This window comes from Thamnophis elegans, chromosome 1 (assembly GCF_009769535.1).
Source record: "Thamnophis elegans isolate rThaEle1 chromosome 1, rThaEle1.pri, whole genome shotgun sequence".
Lineage (NCBI taxonomy): Eukaryota > Metazoa > Chordata > Lepidosauria > Squamata > Colubridae > Thamnophis > Thamnophis elegans.
In genome coordinates, this window is record NC_045541.1 from 118,285,878 (window position 1) to 118,305,865 (window position 19,988).

At 40.4% G+C, this 19,988-nt stretch overlaps 2 protein-coding genes across 2 annotated transcripts in view; one reads left to right on the top strand and one right to left on the bottom strand.

Moving 5' to 3' along the window:
* Window positions 1-5,882: 5,882 nt before the first annotated feature.
* ZFYVE19 (zinc finger FYVE-type containing 19) lies at window positions 5,883-18,527 on the bottom strand. The gene is given in 13 exon segments (XM_032231669.1): window positions 5,883-6,274; window positions 6,542-6,696; window positions 7,998-8,093; window positions 8,740-8,813; window positions 11,727-11,930; window positions 13,148-13,162; window positions 13,165-13,261; window positions 13,460-13,605; window positions 14,261-14,317; window positions 14,320-14,420; window positions 15,562-15,615; window positions 16,100-16,221; window positions 18,388-18,527. Coding segments are annotated over 13 exon segments (1,248 nt in total). The 5' UTR covers window positions 18,442-18,527; the 3' UTR covers window positions 5,883-6,201.
* A 1,180-nt stretch (window positions 18,528-19,707) lies between these two features.
* The window catches only part of DNAJC17 (DnaJ heat shock protein family (Hsp40) member C17), a 36,957-nt gene continuing 36,676 nt past the window's right edge, over window positions 19,708-19,988 (top strand). The window contains exon 1 of the mRNA XM_032213540.1: window positions 19,708-19,870. Within this exon, the coding sequence (XP_032069431.1) occupies window positions 19,794-19,870 (77 nt within the window). The 5' untranslated portion in view covers window positions 19,708-19,793. The remainder of the gene's footprint in view (window positions 19,871-19,988) is intronic.

The following is a 19,988-nucleotide window of genomic DNA, read 5'->3' on the forward strand; positions in this document are numbered from 1 at the left end:
AGTAAAAATCATTTCTTTTTTTATTTCCATACAAACCTCTTCCTGCTCTCTGCCAGGCAGAGAGTCTTATTTTTTCAAAGCTGAAAACCTGATATTGTGAGGTTATACTTCACTTTCTTACCCTTTAATTATTTTTTTAATGTTGTGGCCAGCCATTTTAAAAAAAATGTACATTGGGGTATGCATGTAACTGGGAAGTGACTTGTTGCTGCTGAAGGAAATAAAAAGACATTTGTGGTTGAAAACAACTATGGAACATGCACTGCTATTAATAAGTTGGCTAAAGGTGTGCAAATGCTAATCAGTTTCTTGAATGGTTTTCTACGGTGCATTTTCTATCATACTTGTTTGACCAGTTCTTCAAGGCTGTAAAACTTTTTATTTTGACACCAAGGGTCAAAAAGAGGTCGGGACTTGAGGATTAGATTTGATGTGATTAGAGAAATACTGTAGACTGTCAAAAAAAAGGAAGGAAATATTAGATCTGAAGATGAGCCTGGAAATGTTTTTCTCTTGAGAATGTCTTTCTTTTACAACCCTGCATTTTTCTGGCTACATATTGCAAACCAAACTCATAACTGAATTCTGAATATGAAAGAAACAAAATCTCTATTAATCCTGACCTCTACTTTTCCTATTTTATCAGCATCTATACTCTCAAAATAAGGCCTCATGGGCAGACTGACCTGAACATAAAAGCAAATATCATATAATGTTAAAACAACAAGAAAAGTTGTTATGGAAAAATTCAAGAATCTGTATGATATTAGATGTTTCCCCACTCTTTAGAAGGAATTGTCAAATTGGGTGATACAAAGATGATATAGCCAACTTCACTAAGTTATCTTCACTAACTTAATCTAAGACAGTGTTTTTCATACTTGGCAACTGGAAGATGTCTGGGCTTAAACTCACACAATAGGAATTGGGTGGATTGTGGGAGTTGATATCCATATATCTTAGAATTAGAAAAAACACTGTCTAAGCTGTAACAGCAACTATAGATAGTCCTCATCTTATGACCACAAATGAGCCCAAAATTTCTGTTGCTAGTGAGACATTTTTAAGTGAATTTTATGACCTTTCTTGCCACAGTTGTTAAGTGAATCACTGCGGTTAAGTTAGTAATGCAGTCGTTAAGTGCGCCTGGCTTTCCTAATGGCTTTGCTTGTCAGAAGGTAGCAATGTCCCTGGGTCACTGCAACCCTCATGAATATGGGCCAGTTGCCAAGGGCCTGAAGTTTGATCAAGGAACAGTTGTAAAATGGTGAAAAACAGTCATAAGGCTCTTTTTCAGTACTGTTGTAACTTCAAATGAACTGTTGTAAGTTGAGGACTTGTAACTGCTGTCCAATCTTGAAAAACTAAGTAGGGCTAGATTTGGTTAGTACTTCCAGGAAGATTGGCAGGCAATATCAAGACTCGAGAGAAGAGAATATTTGTATCTCAAATCTGAACTGTAGAGTCCTTTGTGCTCTATGACCTTGGTTGTTTCCTTGCAGATGTTTCATTACCGAACTAGGTAGTATCATCAGTAGTAATAGGAAGTTGGGTTTGCTCTCATTTTGTACACTAATGGTTTGCCCTGCCAGTGTTGGTGGTTCCTCTATTACAGTGATAACAAACCTTTTCATCAACGAGCGCCCAAACCGGAATGTGCATGCATGCGCGTGCACTGGAGCACTGGAAATTTGAAGACCAGCTGGCCTGAAAACAGACTGAAAAATAGCCTGAAAACGGCCTGAAAAACAGCCAGTTTTGGGGCCGTTGTTTGGGCCTTTTCGGTCATTTTCTGGCGCTGTGGCACCCATGAAGATGGCTGGCGATGGTGCACTTGCCCAGAATGGGCTCTGTGTGCTACCTCTGGCAAGCGTGCCTTAGATTCGCCGTCACGTCTCTATTAGATAGTTGCTTACTGTTAACTTGTTTGTTTAAGTTGGTGGTTCCTTGATTGGGACATTGTGTACTTCTTGATTGCTAGTCTAAACATTGTTAGTGTTAATCTCTGCTCATTTAGATGTTGATTGCTGGTGAGGAGGTGTTTTGGTCTGTTTGATTCCTTTTTGAATTTTAGATTTGTATTTTGAATGGCATGTAGATGTTGTTTATCTCCATGTGCTGTTGATGGCCTATATGTCTAAATGTCATGCTTCCAGGAATTCTCGGATGTTTTTGGACTTAGCTCGATCTTGGATGCAAACAGCTTCCCAAATGAAACTATGGTTGAATCTGTCCATGTGTTATAAAATTAAGTTTTCAAAACGTCTTCTGATTCCTAGTTGGTATTCATCAATGCTCTCTGCTAGTCTTCCCCGTTTGTCCTACATAGTGGCTATTTGCAGTTCTTACACTGTATATTGTAGATGATTCCTGTTTTGGGGTGGGGGGTTGGTGGGTTTTTTGTTTATTTAGGATGTTTCTGGGGTTTGGTTTGTGTGCTATGCTGATTCCATAATAGTTTGTAGATTGAAATAGTCTGTTGATGTTTTCTGAGATGTTTTTGATGTATGTCAGTGATAACCTTTTCAGTTTGTATTGGTTGTGCTATATTGGATTAAGTGGTCAGGTACTTTTTGATAAAGTTGTTTTGAAATCCATTTTGTTGGAAGATGTTTCCTTCCTGTTTCCTTTTGCTGACGTTCATGGTTGCTGCAGTGTTTATGCTTGTTTAGTGTTCTTGCATAGCTTCTTTTATGCGTTGTTGGTTTGTTCCTCCCTTGTGAACTTTATTGTTATATTTTAATATCAATCCATAACTGAGTGATTTTTCCAAAACCCAGTGTAATTATTGTTGATTTTTTTGAAAGCTTATTTATTGGTTTCCTGGGGGATTTCAATGATTTGTTCATTGATTTAATCTTTGTGATATACTTTTAGTGTTCTAATGTGCTTAAATGTGTAAGTAAATTATTAACTTTCAAACTAGATTCCACAAGCATTGTAAAAACTTGCCATTATTTCCCAATACAGAACCATCAATTAAATATTTGCCATTTTTATGTGACACATAAAACTTGCTGCTCTTTGAAGTATTTATTGCGCCTTTGGAAGGTATCCAAACCTGATAATACGTACATTGCTACAATGCTAGAAATTGTGCAGGCATTACTGGATTTATTTATCTTGCAATTACCATAGAACCTGGGACAATTTGAATGAATCTCTTTGTCTGTCCATATCTGATTGCATTGAGATTCTTGCTAAATTCATGACTTGGCATAGAAGGTTGTCCTTTAATTCACCCAAGTCACAATTACATGCAAAGGACAAAAGTTTCAGTGAGGATATTATTACGAGATCAGCTACTGATAGATATAAATTAATGCCAGAGTGTTTTTGTTGTTGTTGGCCTTTTAAGTTGCTGAACACAATCTTAACTTGTTAAAACAGATAAATTTAAGAGCCAAGGTGGCACAGTGGTTAGAGTACAGTACTACAGGCTACTTCAGCTGATTGCTAGCTGCAGTTTGGCAGTTCGAATCTCACCGGCTCAAGGGTGACTCAGCCTTTCATCCTTCTGAGGTGGGTAAAATGAGGACCTGAATTGTTGTGGGCAATATGCTGACTCTGTAAACAGCTTAGAGAGGGCTGTAAAAGCACTATGAAGCAGTATATACCGCATAAGACGAACCTGTTTCCCTCAAAAAAAAAAGGCTGAAAATCTGGGTGCGTCTTATATACTGAATACAGCATTTTTTGCCTCCTGAAACCCCGCCCCTTCACCAAAATGGCCGTGCAGAGCCTTTAGGAGGCTTCCAGAGTGTTCCTGGGGGCTGGGGAGGGCAGAAATGAGTGAAAACAGGCCATTTCCCTCCCCCAGCCCCCAGGAGCACTCTATAAGCCTCCTAAAAGCTATTCATGCCCTTTAATGAGAAAGAAATGGGCCATTTTTTTTGCTTGTTTTTGGCCCCCCACCCATTTCCCTCCCCCAGCCCCCAGGAGCACTCTACAAGCCTCCTAAAGGCTATTCGTGCCCTCTTTTTGGGGGAAAAATGGGCCCATTTTTGTGAAAAACAGGCCATTTTTGGGAGGTCTGCAGGATGCAAACCCTTTTTTTTAAAATTTGCCTCTTCAAAATCTTGGTGCATCTTATACTCCGGTGCATCTTATACTCCGAAAAATACGGTAAGTCTAAGTGCTATTCCTATTGCTAAATTCAATTTCTGCAGTTGTCAATCTGGGAAGAAAAGTTAGTTTATTGCCCTAAATTCAGATATGTAGAATAATTTGGCCATATGGATTCATATATTCAAGACTAAGTTAATTTGGAGAAAAGCAGAACAAAAAAGGGGCATGTAAACTCATTTATTATTTTGTGAGATTGTCATAGCAATAGCAATAGCAGTTAGACTTCTATACCGCTTCATAGGGCTTTCAGCCCTCTCTAAGCGGTTTACAGAGTCAGCATATTGCCCCCACAGTCTGTGTCCTCATTTTACCCACCTAGGAAGGGTGGAAGGCTGAGTCAACCTTGAGCCGGTGAGATTTGAACCGCCGAACTGCAGCTAGCAGTCAGCTGAAGTGGCTGCAGTACTGCACTCTACCCACTGCGCCACCTCGGCTCCTTTCATCTGAAATATTCATTTTAAGGGCTGCTTTAACCTTTGCGGAACATACTGAAGACCTTACCACAAGACAGGAGGGGATAAAGAAAATTTAAAAATAGATAAAATAATGAAATTTAAATAAAATGAAAAAGAATGACTTAGTTTAATTATTTAAATTGAAAGTGCATTGTATATTGGAAATCATACACTAATGGAAATCGTTTGTTGATTCCCAAGTTTAAAACAAGAAACAAATCACTAACAAAACATACATCCCATTCTGTAAACTATACCTACAGAGAGAACCTCTCATATAGAAGAGATGACAAGATGAGGAAATAACTACAGCAATATGAGGTTTATGGTTAATTGTCAAGAGAATTTGGAAGGGTATCAAGAGCCATCTTGGCTCCCTCCCCCATCCCATATATTGTGCATGTATCGTAAGGCCAACAATGAACATCAATGAGGTAGCAGTGGGCTGAATTAATACTGTGTTTCTCTGAAAATAAGACCCAACTGGAAAATAAGCCCTAGCATGTTTTTTCAGGATGTTCATAATATAAGACCTGCCCTCCAAAATAAGGCCCCGTTAAGATTGTCAGTCAGGCACATTTAGTACTGTATTCCCCCCATAGTAAGACCTAACCTGAAAATAAACCCCAAAACATCTTTTGGAGCAAAAATTAATATAAGACCCAATCTTATTTTTGGGAAAACATCCTAGCTGGATGTTTATGCCTCCTGATGCCTGAAACCTGGAGGAGAAAGGCAAGTGGACACAATTCTCTTCACCAGGTGCTCCAGGAGGAACAATTCTAGTGAAACATGACAGTGAGGAGAGGAATGACATACACCTGAAATGAAAAAAATGATGTCTCAGGAATTAAGTATCTGAAAAGTCTCAATTTCATAGTTTCTTAAACACCTTTCCCCATGTGCATTTCAACAGATGATTGATATAACTGAAAGAAAAAATTAGTGAATGGAGGCATAGCTGGGTTATGAAATCAGCATAAGGTAACAGAAGCCCTTTTACAGATATCAACCTGGAATGACACTGACTATTTCGCTTGGTCTCTGCAAAGACTTTTCCATATCCTGTAAAGCCCCAAACACTTCATGATCTTGAGGAGTCTCAATGGGAGGCATGCTGGAATGTACATGAAGCAGATGTGAACCTCAATCCAATTAGGCAGCCTCAGGAATGTCAATGGACAGCCTAAGGCAACAGTTTCTTTTTGAGGACAGTACATAATTTTTAAAGTGACTTAATTTTTTTTGATGCTGCTAATAATCAGAAATATAAGGCTCTATTTTTTTTGTAACAGAGAAACAGAGTACAAGTTCATTGCACCATTTTCTTCATATCCTTTATTATCTTTTTAAATATTCATATTATATTTTTCCACTAATCATAGTCCTCAGGAGCACAATAACCTTCCTATTTAACCATATCCCTCTCCATGGTTTATTCACAAAACAAACCAGCTTCAGTGTCTCATTTAACTTCATTGCGAATGCTTGTTCTTGCCAAGTGTAGGTTTGTCCTTCCTCAGGATTCCACAGTTGATTTTTGTGGCCCAGCTGATGCACAGAGGAAAAATTTCTGGCTGATGCCTTTTTCAAACCTTTCCCATCCTGCTCTTTGGGTTCATTTTTGCTGGCGGGGAGGACGATAGCCAGATGTTCTGTGCTCCTTCCAATCATACTCATCGTGGCTTTCCCTAAAACCAAAACAGGAAATTTAGCCAATATTGGGCAAACGTTGGCTATGCCAATCAGGAGAGTTGGGTACTATAAGCAAAGTAACCAAACGTTGACGTATGAGACAGACATATGAAGGTAGTCTGTAGTTTTAACACTATATATTCCGGCAATTATGCTGATTCATTTATGGAATCTTCAGTTCAAGAGGTTTGCTTCAGCCTTTCTTTGTCCTAAAGAACTAGCAAGAGAACTTGCATCTTACCCAATAACACTTGGTCTGTTACCTGAAGCAGCGCTGGCAATAGAGGTCATCATCACAGCTGTGGCAACGCACAGTGGCATCTTCATTGCAGATACAGCACCAGGGTAATTCTTCCTCATCACTGTCTGGTACTTTGGCCGGCCAGATTAGCTGTTTAGCAATAGCTGGAGCTGGGGCCTAATGGAGGAGATACACAAATGCGACCACCTTATGGAAAATCCATAGTAAGGGTTCCTCCTGGTTTTAAAGGACAGGTGTGGACATAGGCATCACTGTCTTCTTCCATACATTTCCACTACATCTATTCATCAATGAAACCCAAAATGTATTTCCGAAATAGCTATTTGGGTACCATGAGTGGACATTTAACAAGAGGTTGTCATTTCATATTTTATTCCATTCAAAAATAAATGCATTAATCAGATGGTAGGAGGGAGAAAGATGAGCTGGGTACTTAGAAGGTGTAGGCCAGGGGTCAGCAACCTGAAATATTCAAAGGGCCATTTGCACCCGTTTCCCACAGAAAAGAAAACACCAGGAGCCACAAAGGTCCTAACCGGAAGCCCCCTATTCAATTCTGGAGCCGACTGGAAGTCCGGTTCCCCTACCATTGAGTCTCCTCTTAGTGCAGTGTCCTTTTTCTACCTGTCCTGCTGAAAGCCCTATCAATTGTGGAGCCAACCGGAAAACTGGCCCCTTGCCACAGAGTCTCCTCCTGGCATGTTATGCTCCCCACCCCGCCTCCACAAACTGGAAGCTCCTCTCAAAATTGTGGCGCTGACTGGTGACAGGAGCCACAGCAGAGGGATGAAAGAGCCACATGCGGCTCCAGAGCCATGAGTTGCCAACCTCTAGTATAGGCTGAGAAATCAAAGTCAGAGGCAAGAACATAGAAGAACAGAGAGTTCAGGAACTCTGGTTTCTAATGCTACGTTTACCTACTCAGAAGTAATTTAACTGAATACAGTATAAGATTGCAGCCTAAATTTATTTTGAATGTATGCTAAGCAAATATCCAAGTTGGGTATTTGACAGGAAAAGCAGTGTGCATTCTGAGCCAAGATGCCCTGGTTTAAGGCTTGCATCTCTTCTACATAGCCTCTATCCAGTGCAGTTGTAGGATTACTAAAATACCTATAATAATTCTTTAGACAACTGAAATGTACCTGTTTTTAATGCCTGACAATTCAAGAATGCATTCCCATTCACTTTCCCGTGCTTACATGAACATCAACCATACTATCCAAACCTGGCAGGCTGCTGCCAATTCTGTATAGAAACTGGCCAGCCCTGTGCAAAATGACGGTTAAGTATTAAGCTTGGGTCAAGTTGACGCTGGGGAAACTATTTGTCTTTCAGCTTCAGGATAAGATCCACGGGTATTTGAGGTATCTAACTATTTGTTGGCTCTTAGTTGCAGTCCTGAAGATACAAGCTTAACAATGCCGTGCATGCGTATATCCAGGGGCGTTGCTCACCTTGGTTTTCTCAGTAGATTTCGACTGCACAATTGCAGACTGATTTGGGGAAATATTGAAGCCGCTTGCTTCATCCAGAGCTGCTTCTTCAGTAAGCTGGTAACAAAAAAATAAAATATACAATAAACTTATTTATTAAATTTATTTATCATTCATCTCTCTTTCAAAGAACAAGTTCCCTCAGAGTCTGCTCCCTTCTACTCTCTTAATTTTCAGTTTAGCAAACGTCCATCTAAATAAGCATTTCAAATTTCAAATTCTTATTCAGCTACAAAACTTAAGGTAAGGTATGTGCTACGTTCCCGACTCTAGGGGGCGGTTCTTATCTCTGTTTCAAAGCCGAAGACCCAGCGCTGTCCAAAGACGTCTATGTGGTCATGTGACCAGCATGACTAAACACTGAAGGCACACGGAACACTGTTATCTTCCCACCAAAGGTGGTTCCTATTTTTCTACTTGCATTTTTACATGCTTTCGAACTGCTGGGTTGGCAGAAGCTGGGACAAGTAACGGGAGCTCACTCCTTCAGGCGGTGCTAGGGATTCGAATCGCTGAACTGCCGACCTTTCTGATTGACAAGCTCAGCATCTTAGCCACTGAGCCACCGCATCCCTCTGCAAAACTTACAAAGCCACATTTTCTGAACCCACTCAGGAGTTTAAAAAGGTTAATACACAGGGAAAAACCAGGCTTGGGTGTGAAGTAGATTAACTCTGCAGAAGTAATGTCAGCTGCAAGAGACCTGTTTCAAAACTCTCTGGATGGCTTCCTCCTCTTCTTCATCACTATTAGGGAGTTTGTAATCATCCAAAGTAACTGTTGAAGAAAGAAAAAAGAAAACTAAAGATATAATGATGATTTCATAAAGGTAGCTTTTCAACATTTCATCATTTTTATCATTTCAAGTTACTGCAAACATCCACAGATCGTGCTGTACAACATACTGCCTTGCCTTCCATAAGTTCTCTCATACAGTGGGACCTGTAATCTTTCAAGTCCTTATAAAGCAGAAGAGAGAATAAGGGACAGCCCAACTTCTATCAGTTCTGATTTGAAAGGTCCTGAAAGATCTTCAAATAATCTCCATCCCATCCTCTAATACACACATTCTTTGGTCTCAAGGCAGCCAGTCGGCCATCCTCCTCATCTTTGTTTTCCTTGATCCTTTTCTCAAAAACATTATTTTCTCCTCTGTAATTGATCTGTTCTTATTTATCCTCAAAAGCGTTGTGTTACTTTCTCTTTCCGGAAGGATTCAGAGTGGTATATCACTTCTGACACCACCTTCTCAAAGCCAGTGTGATGTCTAAGCATCAGAGGTTTGCCTTTTTCCATGCCAGAGATAATCTAACATATTAATGTTGGCAGCTCACTGTACATGTGCCACTCACAGTTTACCTGCAATATCACAATTCATTTTAGCTCTGTATTAATTTAAAAAATCCCTCCATACAGGATTAGAAAATTTTGGTATTAAATATTATGGATGTTTAGCTAAAACAGGATATGAAGGTATAATGTTAATGGAGGATTTTATAAATAAGCAAATGAAATGCCAGCATGTGGTTATGTATTAAATCTTGGTATATTTTATGATGGAGTTTAAATAAATATAGTCAAATAAAAGTGAGGTATGATGATGGTAATATAATAAATATCTGAGTTAAAATATTAGAATTAATATGCATTATATTTGATGACGGTGGAAGAGATGCACAAAAGCCTTTGTAACCAACTGATACACTTTCTACAGTATGTAAAGGAGGATTTGTATGTTTGTTTTGGAAAAAAAAATCCCTCCATATACTGATTTCTACATATTAGGTTTCTACTAAAAGAAAAGGGCCAGCTTTGTTTTCTTTAGTTTCTTGGCTTCGTGAGTGAAATGACTGTGGTATCGTGTTCCCCTGAAAATAAGACAAGGTCTTATTTTATATGACCCCTGAAATATGGTCATGGCCTTATTATTGGGGGGGGGGGATGGCCCAGGTCATGAGACTTTGCTTCAGTTTCTGAAAACCAGCACTTGCCAAGCGAGCGAGGCTGGCTGGCTGGCTGTGATGGCTCGGACTCGGCGGGGCTCATCAAAAAACAAAAAAAGAGAGAGAGAAGGGCAGGAGAGGAAGGGAAAGTGTGTGTGTGGGAGGCGCAGCTTAATGGGGTATTCAATATCCTGCAAGGTGCATTTCTTGCCCTTCATTTCCAGGGACTTAAAAGCTCCTAATGCACTTCCTCTCGCTAATGTCCACAGAGAGTTTAATGCGAAGGCTGATTGATGGGGATTCTTCTCTAGTGTCTGGGACTTTTTTCCCCCTCCTCCACCCCTCCTTTTCTTTTCTTTGCAAAAAGCAGAGCCACGCCAGCTGAACAGGGTGGAGATGAGGCGGGTGGATGCTTGGCATCGGGGGGGGGGGGGGGGGGAGACTGCTAAAGAAAAAGAGGACTTTCTTAGCGCCTCTCCCCTCCTTTAACCTCCAAGCTTCCCCACTCGCACAGCCTCCTCCTCCCATCGCTGCAACTATCCAGCATGGGACTGAAGGAGACCAGGGTGCAAAATATGACACATTTAAACGTGCAAAAAAACAACAACCACAACCCTCTCCTTTCTCCTCACCCATGCCCCACACCTACCCTACATTACCCCTACCTTTCGGATTTGGTGAATTTCCGAAAAGCCTGCCGTCTCTAGTCGCTCATGTGTTTAAGTAGTTTTTTTTGGGGGGGGGGGGTTATTCGGGGGGCTTATTTTTACCCATGTACTGAAAAGTCTGATTGGGATTAGTATCAGGACATGTCGTATTTTCGGGGAAACACGGTAGTATGCTGCTGATATGCCAGTGGGACAATTATATGAGCAATATTAGGGGTTAATATTGAAGTGAAGCTGTTTAAAGAAGTATACTTGAGATGTAAAAATCAATAAACTTAGGGTGGAGGAAGCATTTGCAAAAACCTCCTGTGGAGGATTAACCCAAGGTCAGAACCTCCCATTTGGATATAGACATATCCTACAGAAAACAACAGCAGTGAGCCAATCAGTTGTGCCACCATGATCACTATGCCCTAAACTGACACGTCATCAGGATGATTGCATAAATCATAATCCAAATCTTGAAAAGCAAAAACAAAAGAGCCCATCAGCCCATCAGCTGCTGAGCAATGCCGCATGCTGGTGCCAGGCTTGGAAAAACCCCATGAATGTACTCTGTCTAGCCCGTTGGAACAAAGAGAGCTTTGGTTTCACAGCTTTACTTCTGAAACAAACAATTTCTGTTAACATCTCTTCCCAGCTATCAATACCTATTAATTATCTGCTTTTAAATGAATCAAAATCCTAGCACCAGGAAATGGACGTTCTTCTGAGAATTATGACTATTAGTCAACCAAGATTTGTTGTCAAATAAACTAAAGCAGGGGTGGGATTCAACTGGTTCGGACTGGTTTGTGCAAACTGGTAGTTCTGGCGATCAGTTGATCCCGACCACACACTCCAGTGCTAGTCTGTCTTATATTTCCTTTGTTTGAAGCCCAATTGATAGGCATGGCAGAGTGAATTGCCATGCCTCAGCCGTTTTATTCACCAGGGCTACAGTAGAAGGTAAGTTTTAGAGCTGTTTTCAAATACACTGTGCACATGCTCAGCAAACCTATTGTTACAGCAGCTGAATCCCACCACTGAACTAAAGTCTTCCAGAGCTGACCTGAATACCTTTTTGTTACATACTGTACCTGTCTCAGGATCTTGCCTTTCAGAACTGCCAATCGCTTGGCCACTTCCAAATCTTTTCTCCCTCGTGTTCTCCTCCCTGAGTTCAGCAGCAGCCTGTGCCAAGAGTTTAGTTTTCTCCTCCTCCAACTGCCTGAGAGACAGTTCGGAAATGCCCGCAGTGCCATCTGTTTGATTTAAATCATTCCAGTTCTGTGTCCTCACTTCTGAAACAGCAGAAACGTAGAGAATTCATAGCTGCACCACAATCACTCAGCCATTACAATGATTTGCCAAAAATAAAACACGTCAGGGTCTAAACATTCTTAATTATGCCACAGTTTAATCATACTAGAGTCAGTTTATTCATCAATTGCTACTTGTCTCATAATAAATAAGTTAGAATATGAGATTTTAAAAGACACGAGATAATTCAAAGGTTTATAGCCGGTCACCCGTCTCTTCTGTCTTTCCCATACAAATTGAATAGTATTTTTTAATCTTCAGTCAGCCTCTGATCTAAGAGTTTCCTCCTGTCAGCACTCAGCACTCAGCACTCAAAAAGGCTGTGTCAAACAAGGCAGGAAACAAGAATCCCTATAGCCTACAGAAAGAGTTGTCTTGACTGGGGATAAGACTATTAATATGATAGCTCTTTCAAATATCTGACAGGGTGTCACATGCCAAAGAAAGTAATAATCTACTCTCTACCTTCCCTGAATGCAAGCACCAAATAATAACCATGTTAGGAAAATGCAAATTCAGATGAGCCTTAGGAAAAAGTTTTTGACAGTGAAGTGCTCTTTGATAATGGAGCACAAGATGGCAGATTATTTTCTTGCTGGTTGTCTTAAAGCAGAGACTGAATAGGCAATTATTTGATTCATCCATTAATAAGTAGTGACATTATCTCAATAAAATCTGAAGACAAATAGAAACCGTAGGATTTTAGTGGCAATTATTCACCAAACTTGAACTGAGTGCTAAAGAAAAGGCTGAGGTGGCATTCAGCAGTTCTGACCAGTTTGGAGAACCAGTAGCGGAAATTTTAAGTAGTTCGGAGAACAGATAAATACCACCTCTGACCGCCCCTGCCCCCATCTATTCTCTACCTGCTAAGTCCCATCTGATCAGAAGGGAATGGGGATTTTGCAGTAAACTTTCCTCTGGAGTGGGAAGGGGAGATTTTACAGCATCCTTCCCCTGCCATGCCCACCAAGCAATGCCATGCCCACCAAGCCACACCCATAGAACCAATAGTAATTTTTTTTAATCCCAACAATGGGAGGAGGGCTTGGAATCAATGCAAAACTCTGGAAGGGCCATCATTGCAACCCCTTGATCAAGAACAGTGGGAGGGGCACTTTGTTGCACGAGATTTCAGGACTACTTGCTTCCATTTCTACGTCAAAACTAAGAATCCATATTAACGCTAAAGAGAAACCTTGTGTTGTAATCTTGAAGCTCCACTCTCATCAATGGCGACTTCTTCAGCCATCTGGTTCAGCAGGTCGTCTGATTGCTCCACCTGGGTCTTGCTGTTGGAGGCCTCGTATACCTGACCAAAGCAATAGAGGTAAATTACATTAATTAATTAATTAGTACAGTTAAAAGAATGACTGCCTGTATATGAATGATTTCCTTTCTGTCCCATTTAAACATAGCAATCTGGGGGAAAACAGCCAGATAATTTTCAAGCATTTTGCCTGGCTAGAAAAACCTGGGAAAGGTTTGTTTTTAAGCAATGGTAACTTACGGGTCTGGGGGCTGCAGATGGAAGGGTTCTGCCTTTCAAGGCTGCCAAACGGTCCTCCATCTCTTGAGCTGTCGGAATGGGTCTTCCAGAGTTCACTTTCAGGGCTGCCAGCCTAGATTCTATCTCCGCTTGAGATGGAATAGATTCTGCGCAATTTAAAAGCAGATGTATTTGCTAATAGTGATCAAAAGAAGCAAAAAACTATTTGACACATATAAGCCAATGGCAAAATGGCACGTTTTAAAATGAAGAAACTGGCAGTGTTGATTCTGGGTTACGGAACTGTCATATTGGCCACACCACGCACCCATCAAAAATCTTCTCTGTTAAATAGCAAGTTGCTCAAAAAAGGGCACGCAATCTTTTAGCTGTGAACAGAAAAATTACTGCATTGTTCTCTCCACTCCCCCCCTACACTGATGATGTTACTCAGCCCGGTAACAAAACATTTTCAGAATGTAATACAAACTAAGAGAATAGCAACCACCCAACATTAAGTACTTGTAAACAAAAATTTACGGGGGAAGGGAGGGAAGAGAATATATGTATCTAATTTCACATGCTCATTGTTAATCTGCTATGGCAAGGGTGTCCAAACTTGGGAACTTTAAGACTTGTGGACTTCAACTCCCAGATGCTCATTGACGCTCACATTGCCTTCTTTTACAAAATGTTTCAAGAGTGTAAGTCAGGCAGCTTTTCTGTTTGCATGTATAAACCACACATTAAGAATTCTGTTCTTGAATTCTGATTTATGTTCTATCTGCAGCAGACCCCAGCATGAAAATATGAGCAACTCACTAGGCCTTGCTGCCTTCTTGAGCCTCTCCAGTCTCTCTATCAGAATCTTATCCTCTTTGATAACCCACGATATCTGGCGTCTGTCTGACTCTGAGATTTCACCAAGCCCTTCTGAGGGTTCTGTGTCTGGTTCTGCTTAGCTTCAAGAGCTGCAATCCGCCTGCAAAAAACAAGTCCTGAATTAACGGGATTATCAGAAATGCTTCTCTAAGACTTGATTCGCACACACACACAACAGAGTTTAATCACTGGGTGACAAATAACATGTGAGCCTTGCAAGACACAGAAGCAGAGAGATGTTTGCCAAGTTCATCCACATGTTTCACCGAAATAAAACAGCACTGACTCATCCAGCAACCTATAAGCACAAATGAATGGATCAGTCCTTACAGATAGCAGTTGCAGTTAGAATTATATACCATTCCATTATGCTTTACAGCACTCTGATGTTTACAATGTCAGCCTATTGGACCCAACAATCTGGATCCTCATTTTACTGACTTTGGAAGGATGGAAGGCTGAGTCAACCTTGAGCTGGTCAGGATCAAACTCCTGACTGTGGGCAGAGTTAGCCTGCATACTGCACTCTAACCCAGGGGTGTCAAACTCAAGGCCTGGGGGTCAGATCCAGCCCTCGGGTGCTTAGATCTGGTCTGCAGAGCTGCCCTGGAAATAGAAAAGGATGAGCCCGCAGTGCCTCTATCAGCGAAAACAGAGCTCCATTTTGCTGGCAGAGGGTTGCTAAGACGCTGAGCTTGTCTATCAGAAGGTTGTCAGTTCAGCCGTTTGAATCTCTAGTGCCGCCTAAATGAGTGAGCTCCCGTTACTTGTCCCAGCTTCTGCCAACCTAGCAGTTTGAAAGCACGTAAAAATAAAAGTAGAAAAATAGGGACCACTTCAGTGGGAAGGTAACAGTGCTCCATTTGCCTTCGGCATTTAATCATGCCGGCCACATGACCACAGAGATGTCTTCGGACAGTGCTGGCTTTTCAGCTTAGAAACGAGATGTGCACTGCCCCTAGAGCCGGAAACGACTAGCACGCATGTGCAGGGGAACCTTTACCTTCACCTATAGTGAGAAAATTGTTGAAAGTCCTGCTCTAGTTATTTTGAGAAAGAAATTACATTTTTTTGGATTGTTAATACAAGGAATGCAATCCTGCAACAAGTAAAGGAATTTTAAAAATGGCTATTAAATGGCTAAGGCCACTGGTGATTCATCACAACACATATATACACTTTGTTTTACAAATATGTAAAGATCACGAAGCAAAACTGGCTTTGTGATTATTGGAACTCACTTCTTATAGTTCTCTGGTGGAGACCATCTAGCTGAATTTGACTGTGATGGTGTGCTGAAAAGAAAAATAAGAATATCATAATATAGAGGCTAAAACTGCTTCACTATAAAATGTATAAACATTAGTACTAATTACCAATGTTTTATTTGGCTGAATCTATTTCTCTAACACTTGGATGTCAGAATATGTGCAAAATAAATATATTTATAGTGCATTAGTATTGTATATAGCACAACCTTGTCTACATTCTTTATGTCACACAGAGTCCGGTATCATGAAAGTTGATATATCTCATACAACCCGCCCCCCCGCAAATGAGAAAGAAACTCTGAGCCAATAAGCATCTGAACTTAATTCCAGAATTCATCACCCAGAAAAATCTTTTAGCATTGTAGAATAAGAAATATGGTGGTGCATTTCCAAACGATTGTGTGGATTTCAGCTAATGCACAGAATGCTAGTGGCAACTCACTTGAATTGATTGAGCTCTGTAATTTTGTCAGTCCATCATTGGATCAGAATTCAGTTCTGTTCTTACCTTGTTAACTCTCCATGGCACTGCTTGCAAACCTTCTGCTGAGTGTCTCCACAACGAGGAACAGTGGCACTGAATCCAAGACAGCTTGAGCAAAATACTCGACCACAACTCTTGCAACCATTCTGAGAGGGGGGGGGGGGAATCAATGGAGGAAGCACACTTATCAGACTGCTGCAGGACGACTGGAAGGTTCCTCCTTATATAAGACTAGCTGATAACCTGGCATTGCCCGGGTATTTATTATCCTAATCCATACATTTGTCCTCAAAAATAATCCCAGACCAAACGTAATTTCTAATGTTGGATTTCTCCCCTTGCCTCATGTGGAGTACTGTAAAGCCGTTACCATGGCAACTCCACTGCGCTGTAAAGTAGAAGCCATTTAAGGCACAACAGGCTGTATTTTAACATAATGCACACTCTGAGGGGTGTTGGGGTGTCTTACCCCCACAGTATTTGTTTCATATGTGGCACACAGTCATATGTGTACCAAGTTTTGTTGAAATTGCTCAATGCATTCCAGAGTTATACTGGACACACCACACAGCCATTTTTAGGTAGGTAGGTAGGTAGGTAGGTAGGTAGGTAGGTAGGTAGGTAGGTAGATAGATAGATAGATAGATAGATAGATAGATAGATAGATAGATAGATGATAGATAGATAGATAGATAGATAGATAGATAGATAGATAGATAGATAGATATACTATCTATCCCATCTATCTGATAGGTTAGACGGAATAGATAGAAGATATATATAGATATAGATATATAGATTCATAAGGAGGTACTTCCATACTGTGGTGGTTACTGGAGCTGGGTCTAGCTTAGTTATCTGGGGAGAGTTTGATCCTGTTCGGCCTGAGAAAGTGACCAGGGTCTCAGGATGGATAGGACCTTGTATTACATTTACGTCACTCCTGGCTGGTTAAGGCCTCCTGGGGAAGAAAATGTGGTCTTTGTGCCTGGGTTAGGGATCCTGGGCATGGTTAGAGCTCATTTCCTGGTTGTGTGGGTGATTGATTATATTATGCCTGACTGCTATATGTTTTACTTTGATTTTTTATATTGTGTATTTTACATTTTATTTTGATTTATTGTAAACTGCCTAGACCATGTAAAAGTGAGATGGACAGCTATAATAAACAAACAAATAAGCAAGCAAGTCAGCTTGAAACCGAGTTCTCTTGTTGTAGAAAGCCAATATGAAAACAAGGTTATTTTCCCCCTCCAGGCTCCTTTAAAGCACATGTTTGACGTACAGGAGCACGGAATATAACACCTGTATGCTATATTGTTTATTTTATTCTGTTCACATTCTATTATTTTTTAAAACAAGTAATGGCAAGAAATATTGAAACAGTTATCGATCAAAACAACAATGCAAACAATAAACAAAGAGTAGGGAAAACGAAAGAATTGAGGTGACACAGCATATACTATAGTGATCATTAGCTAATCAAAATTCCCCAAGACATAGAGATTTTTGGGAAGAAGTCTTTTCATATTTTCCTTAGGGAGAAGTTGGTGTCATATGCTATTATTTAAATTATTTCCCCCCACCATTTATGAGTTCCTCCCACCTAGTTTTAAGAAGGATAAAACATCATTAGTGATGCACTGGCAGATAAAACATTGATATTTACTGGATAACTTCTTAAAAGCAATAATATGCTTTCAACTCTTCTCAAAATCTAAGTTATTTTCAATCATGTAACGAAAAAGATGACATGGAATCATGCATCAGCATCATGCATCAGCATATTTTAGCATTAATATATGTGTTCATCATTGTACTTCACATAACCTATTTAATTCATTTTATGTGAATTCTCCACTCACTGTGCATCAAAACAGACAGATCACTCTTCAAAGTGAAACCAGAACGCATCCTCTGGGACCTTTTAAGGAAAGATCCCTTATTGGTTATTTTATTATAGAAAAACAAAACAATCAAACAACTGAAACTGAAAGGTAGAGACTTTGCTCATTTATTTATTAATATCAAATTTGTTATAGCTGCCCAACTCCAACAGACTCTGGGCAGTATATAGGACCAAACATCCATAAAAACAAATACATATAAAATATTAAAGTAACTAGAAATATTTAAAATATCTAAAATTGATTACAGGAACCAAAGGAAGCATGAATCTGAAACATGAAATCTGTATGAATTCTACTGGAAGAGAATTTCATATTTTACTGTATGAGATCGCATTTCTCTCGACAGATTTATCAAGTTACATTTCTGGAAGTGTTGACACTGAGTAGTGAAGAAAAACTTGCCTGTTTCTTGAAGACAGTAAACTTTGATGCACAGCCATAACACCTCTTATCCATAATGCCAGCTGAGTTGGTTCTTAGAGTTTCACAAAAAATACCAGTGGAGACGTGATTCTATTTTGTCTGCAAGCAGCTATCCATGGTTCGCTATTCAGAGATAGAACAAAGAATAAGAGGTGAAGTATAAAATGCTGATAATGATTCGATAAAAACATGATCTACTGAAGAAGTGACAGTAGAACTGATTTTTTTTTCATATTAAAAAAATATACCATACATTTGGTTACCTAATAACAAAATCATGGAGAAAGAAACAACAAAAATGCAAAGATTAGGGCTTCTCAACCCAGTGTCTTTCAAATGTGTAATCCTAAATTTCCTAATTATTAACTAGAACAATTCCTGTAATTCATTTATCTTTACAATATTCAAAGCATGCTCATAGCAGATCACATACAACAGTCTTTTCCAAAAGCAGGTTCTATTCACAACAGAATAAAACAGCACAAACTTTATTAAGTGGGGAATCATTTATGATCATAAATGATAATTTATTATTATTATTACATTAACTCTTTTGAAAAGATACAAGTTTACTTTTGGATATATTTTCTCTCCCTTCCTTTCTTGGATTGACTGCCACGGTCAATTAGGGAAATAAATCAGCACACTCCCCTATAAACAACTTTTCAAGCCTGTCACTCCTTAAAGATGCAGATCAAATCCCCACTGGTGTCCAGTAGGTATGGAAAACTACAATCACATTAGGAATTATCGGAATTGTAGTACAACACATCAGGAGAGCCTTGGATTGGGGAAGGATTACCCCAAAATGTTTACCAAAAAAAAAAAAAAAAAAGATTAAGGAAACTTATGAAAGGAATGACCTGATACTCTAGTCTAGTCTAATCCAGCAGGCCTTTTCTGCCTTTTTCAAAGTCTGGCTACTGCTCCTTTTACCGCAAGCGACGACCAGGTGTATACTTCAGCCCTTCTACGACCCTGGGGGGTCTAAGTGGGTGACATGCAATACAATACAGTTACTGTTCTGTGATTACATTTCCTAGAGACTCTTCCACGCCCACTATACCTGACGCAACGCTTGCCGGGGGTTTCGGCAAGTTGTCCAATCGCGGCTCCGGAAAGTTTCTAATGGCATCACGATGACAAGGGCCGACCAAGGCATGCTGGGAATTGTAGTTCACTCGACTTCCATCTTCCGCCCGGAGAAGAGGCGTTCCTAAAGGGAAAAGCCCACGTTTCCCAGAAGCCAAATCGCTGTCGGGGTCGGGGGTCGGGGCGAGTGGGGGGGACGGACGAAGGAGTGGAGGAAGGGAAGAAAAAAAAAAAAAAGCTCGAGCGAGAATCATCCCGGTGGGGACTGTCTGAAGAAGCGAGCTTGAGGGGAAATGGCGGTCGATAAAGAACTGCTGGAGTTGGACCTCTACGCGCTTCTGGGAGTGGTCGAGAAAGCGACGGATAAGAGGTTAGGGAGGCCCGAGCTGGGGGAAGGGAAACCATAGTTCCGAACCCGTTTGATAGACGTTGGAGGCGGTCCGAGTTTCGTTTCCCAGCCATGCGTAAAACCCGGCGTCTTATAGATA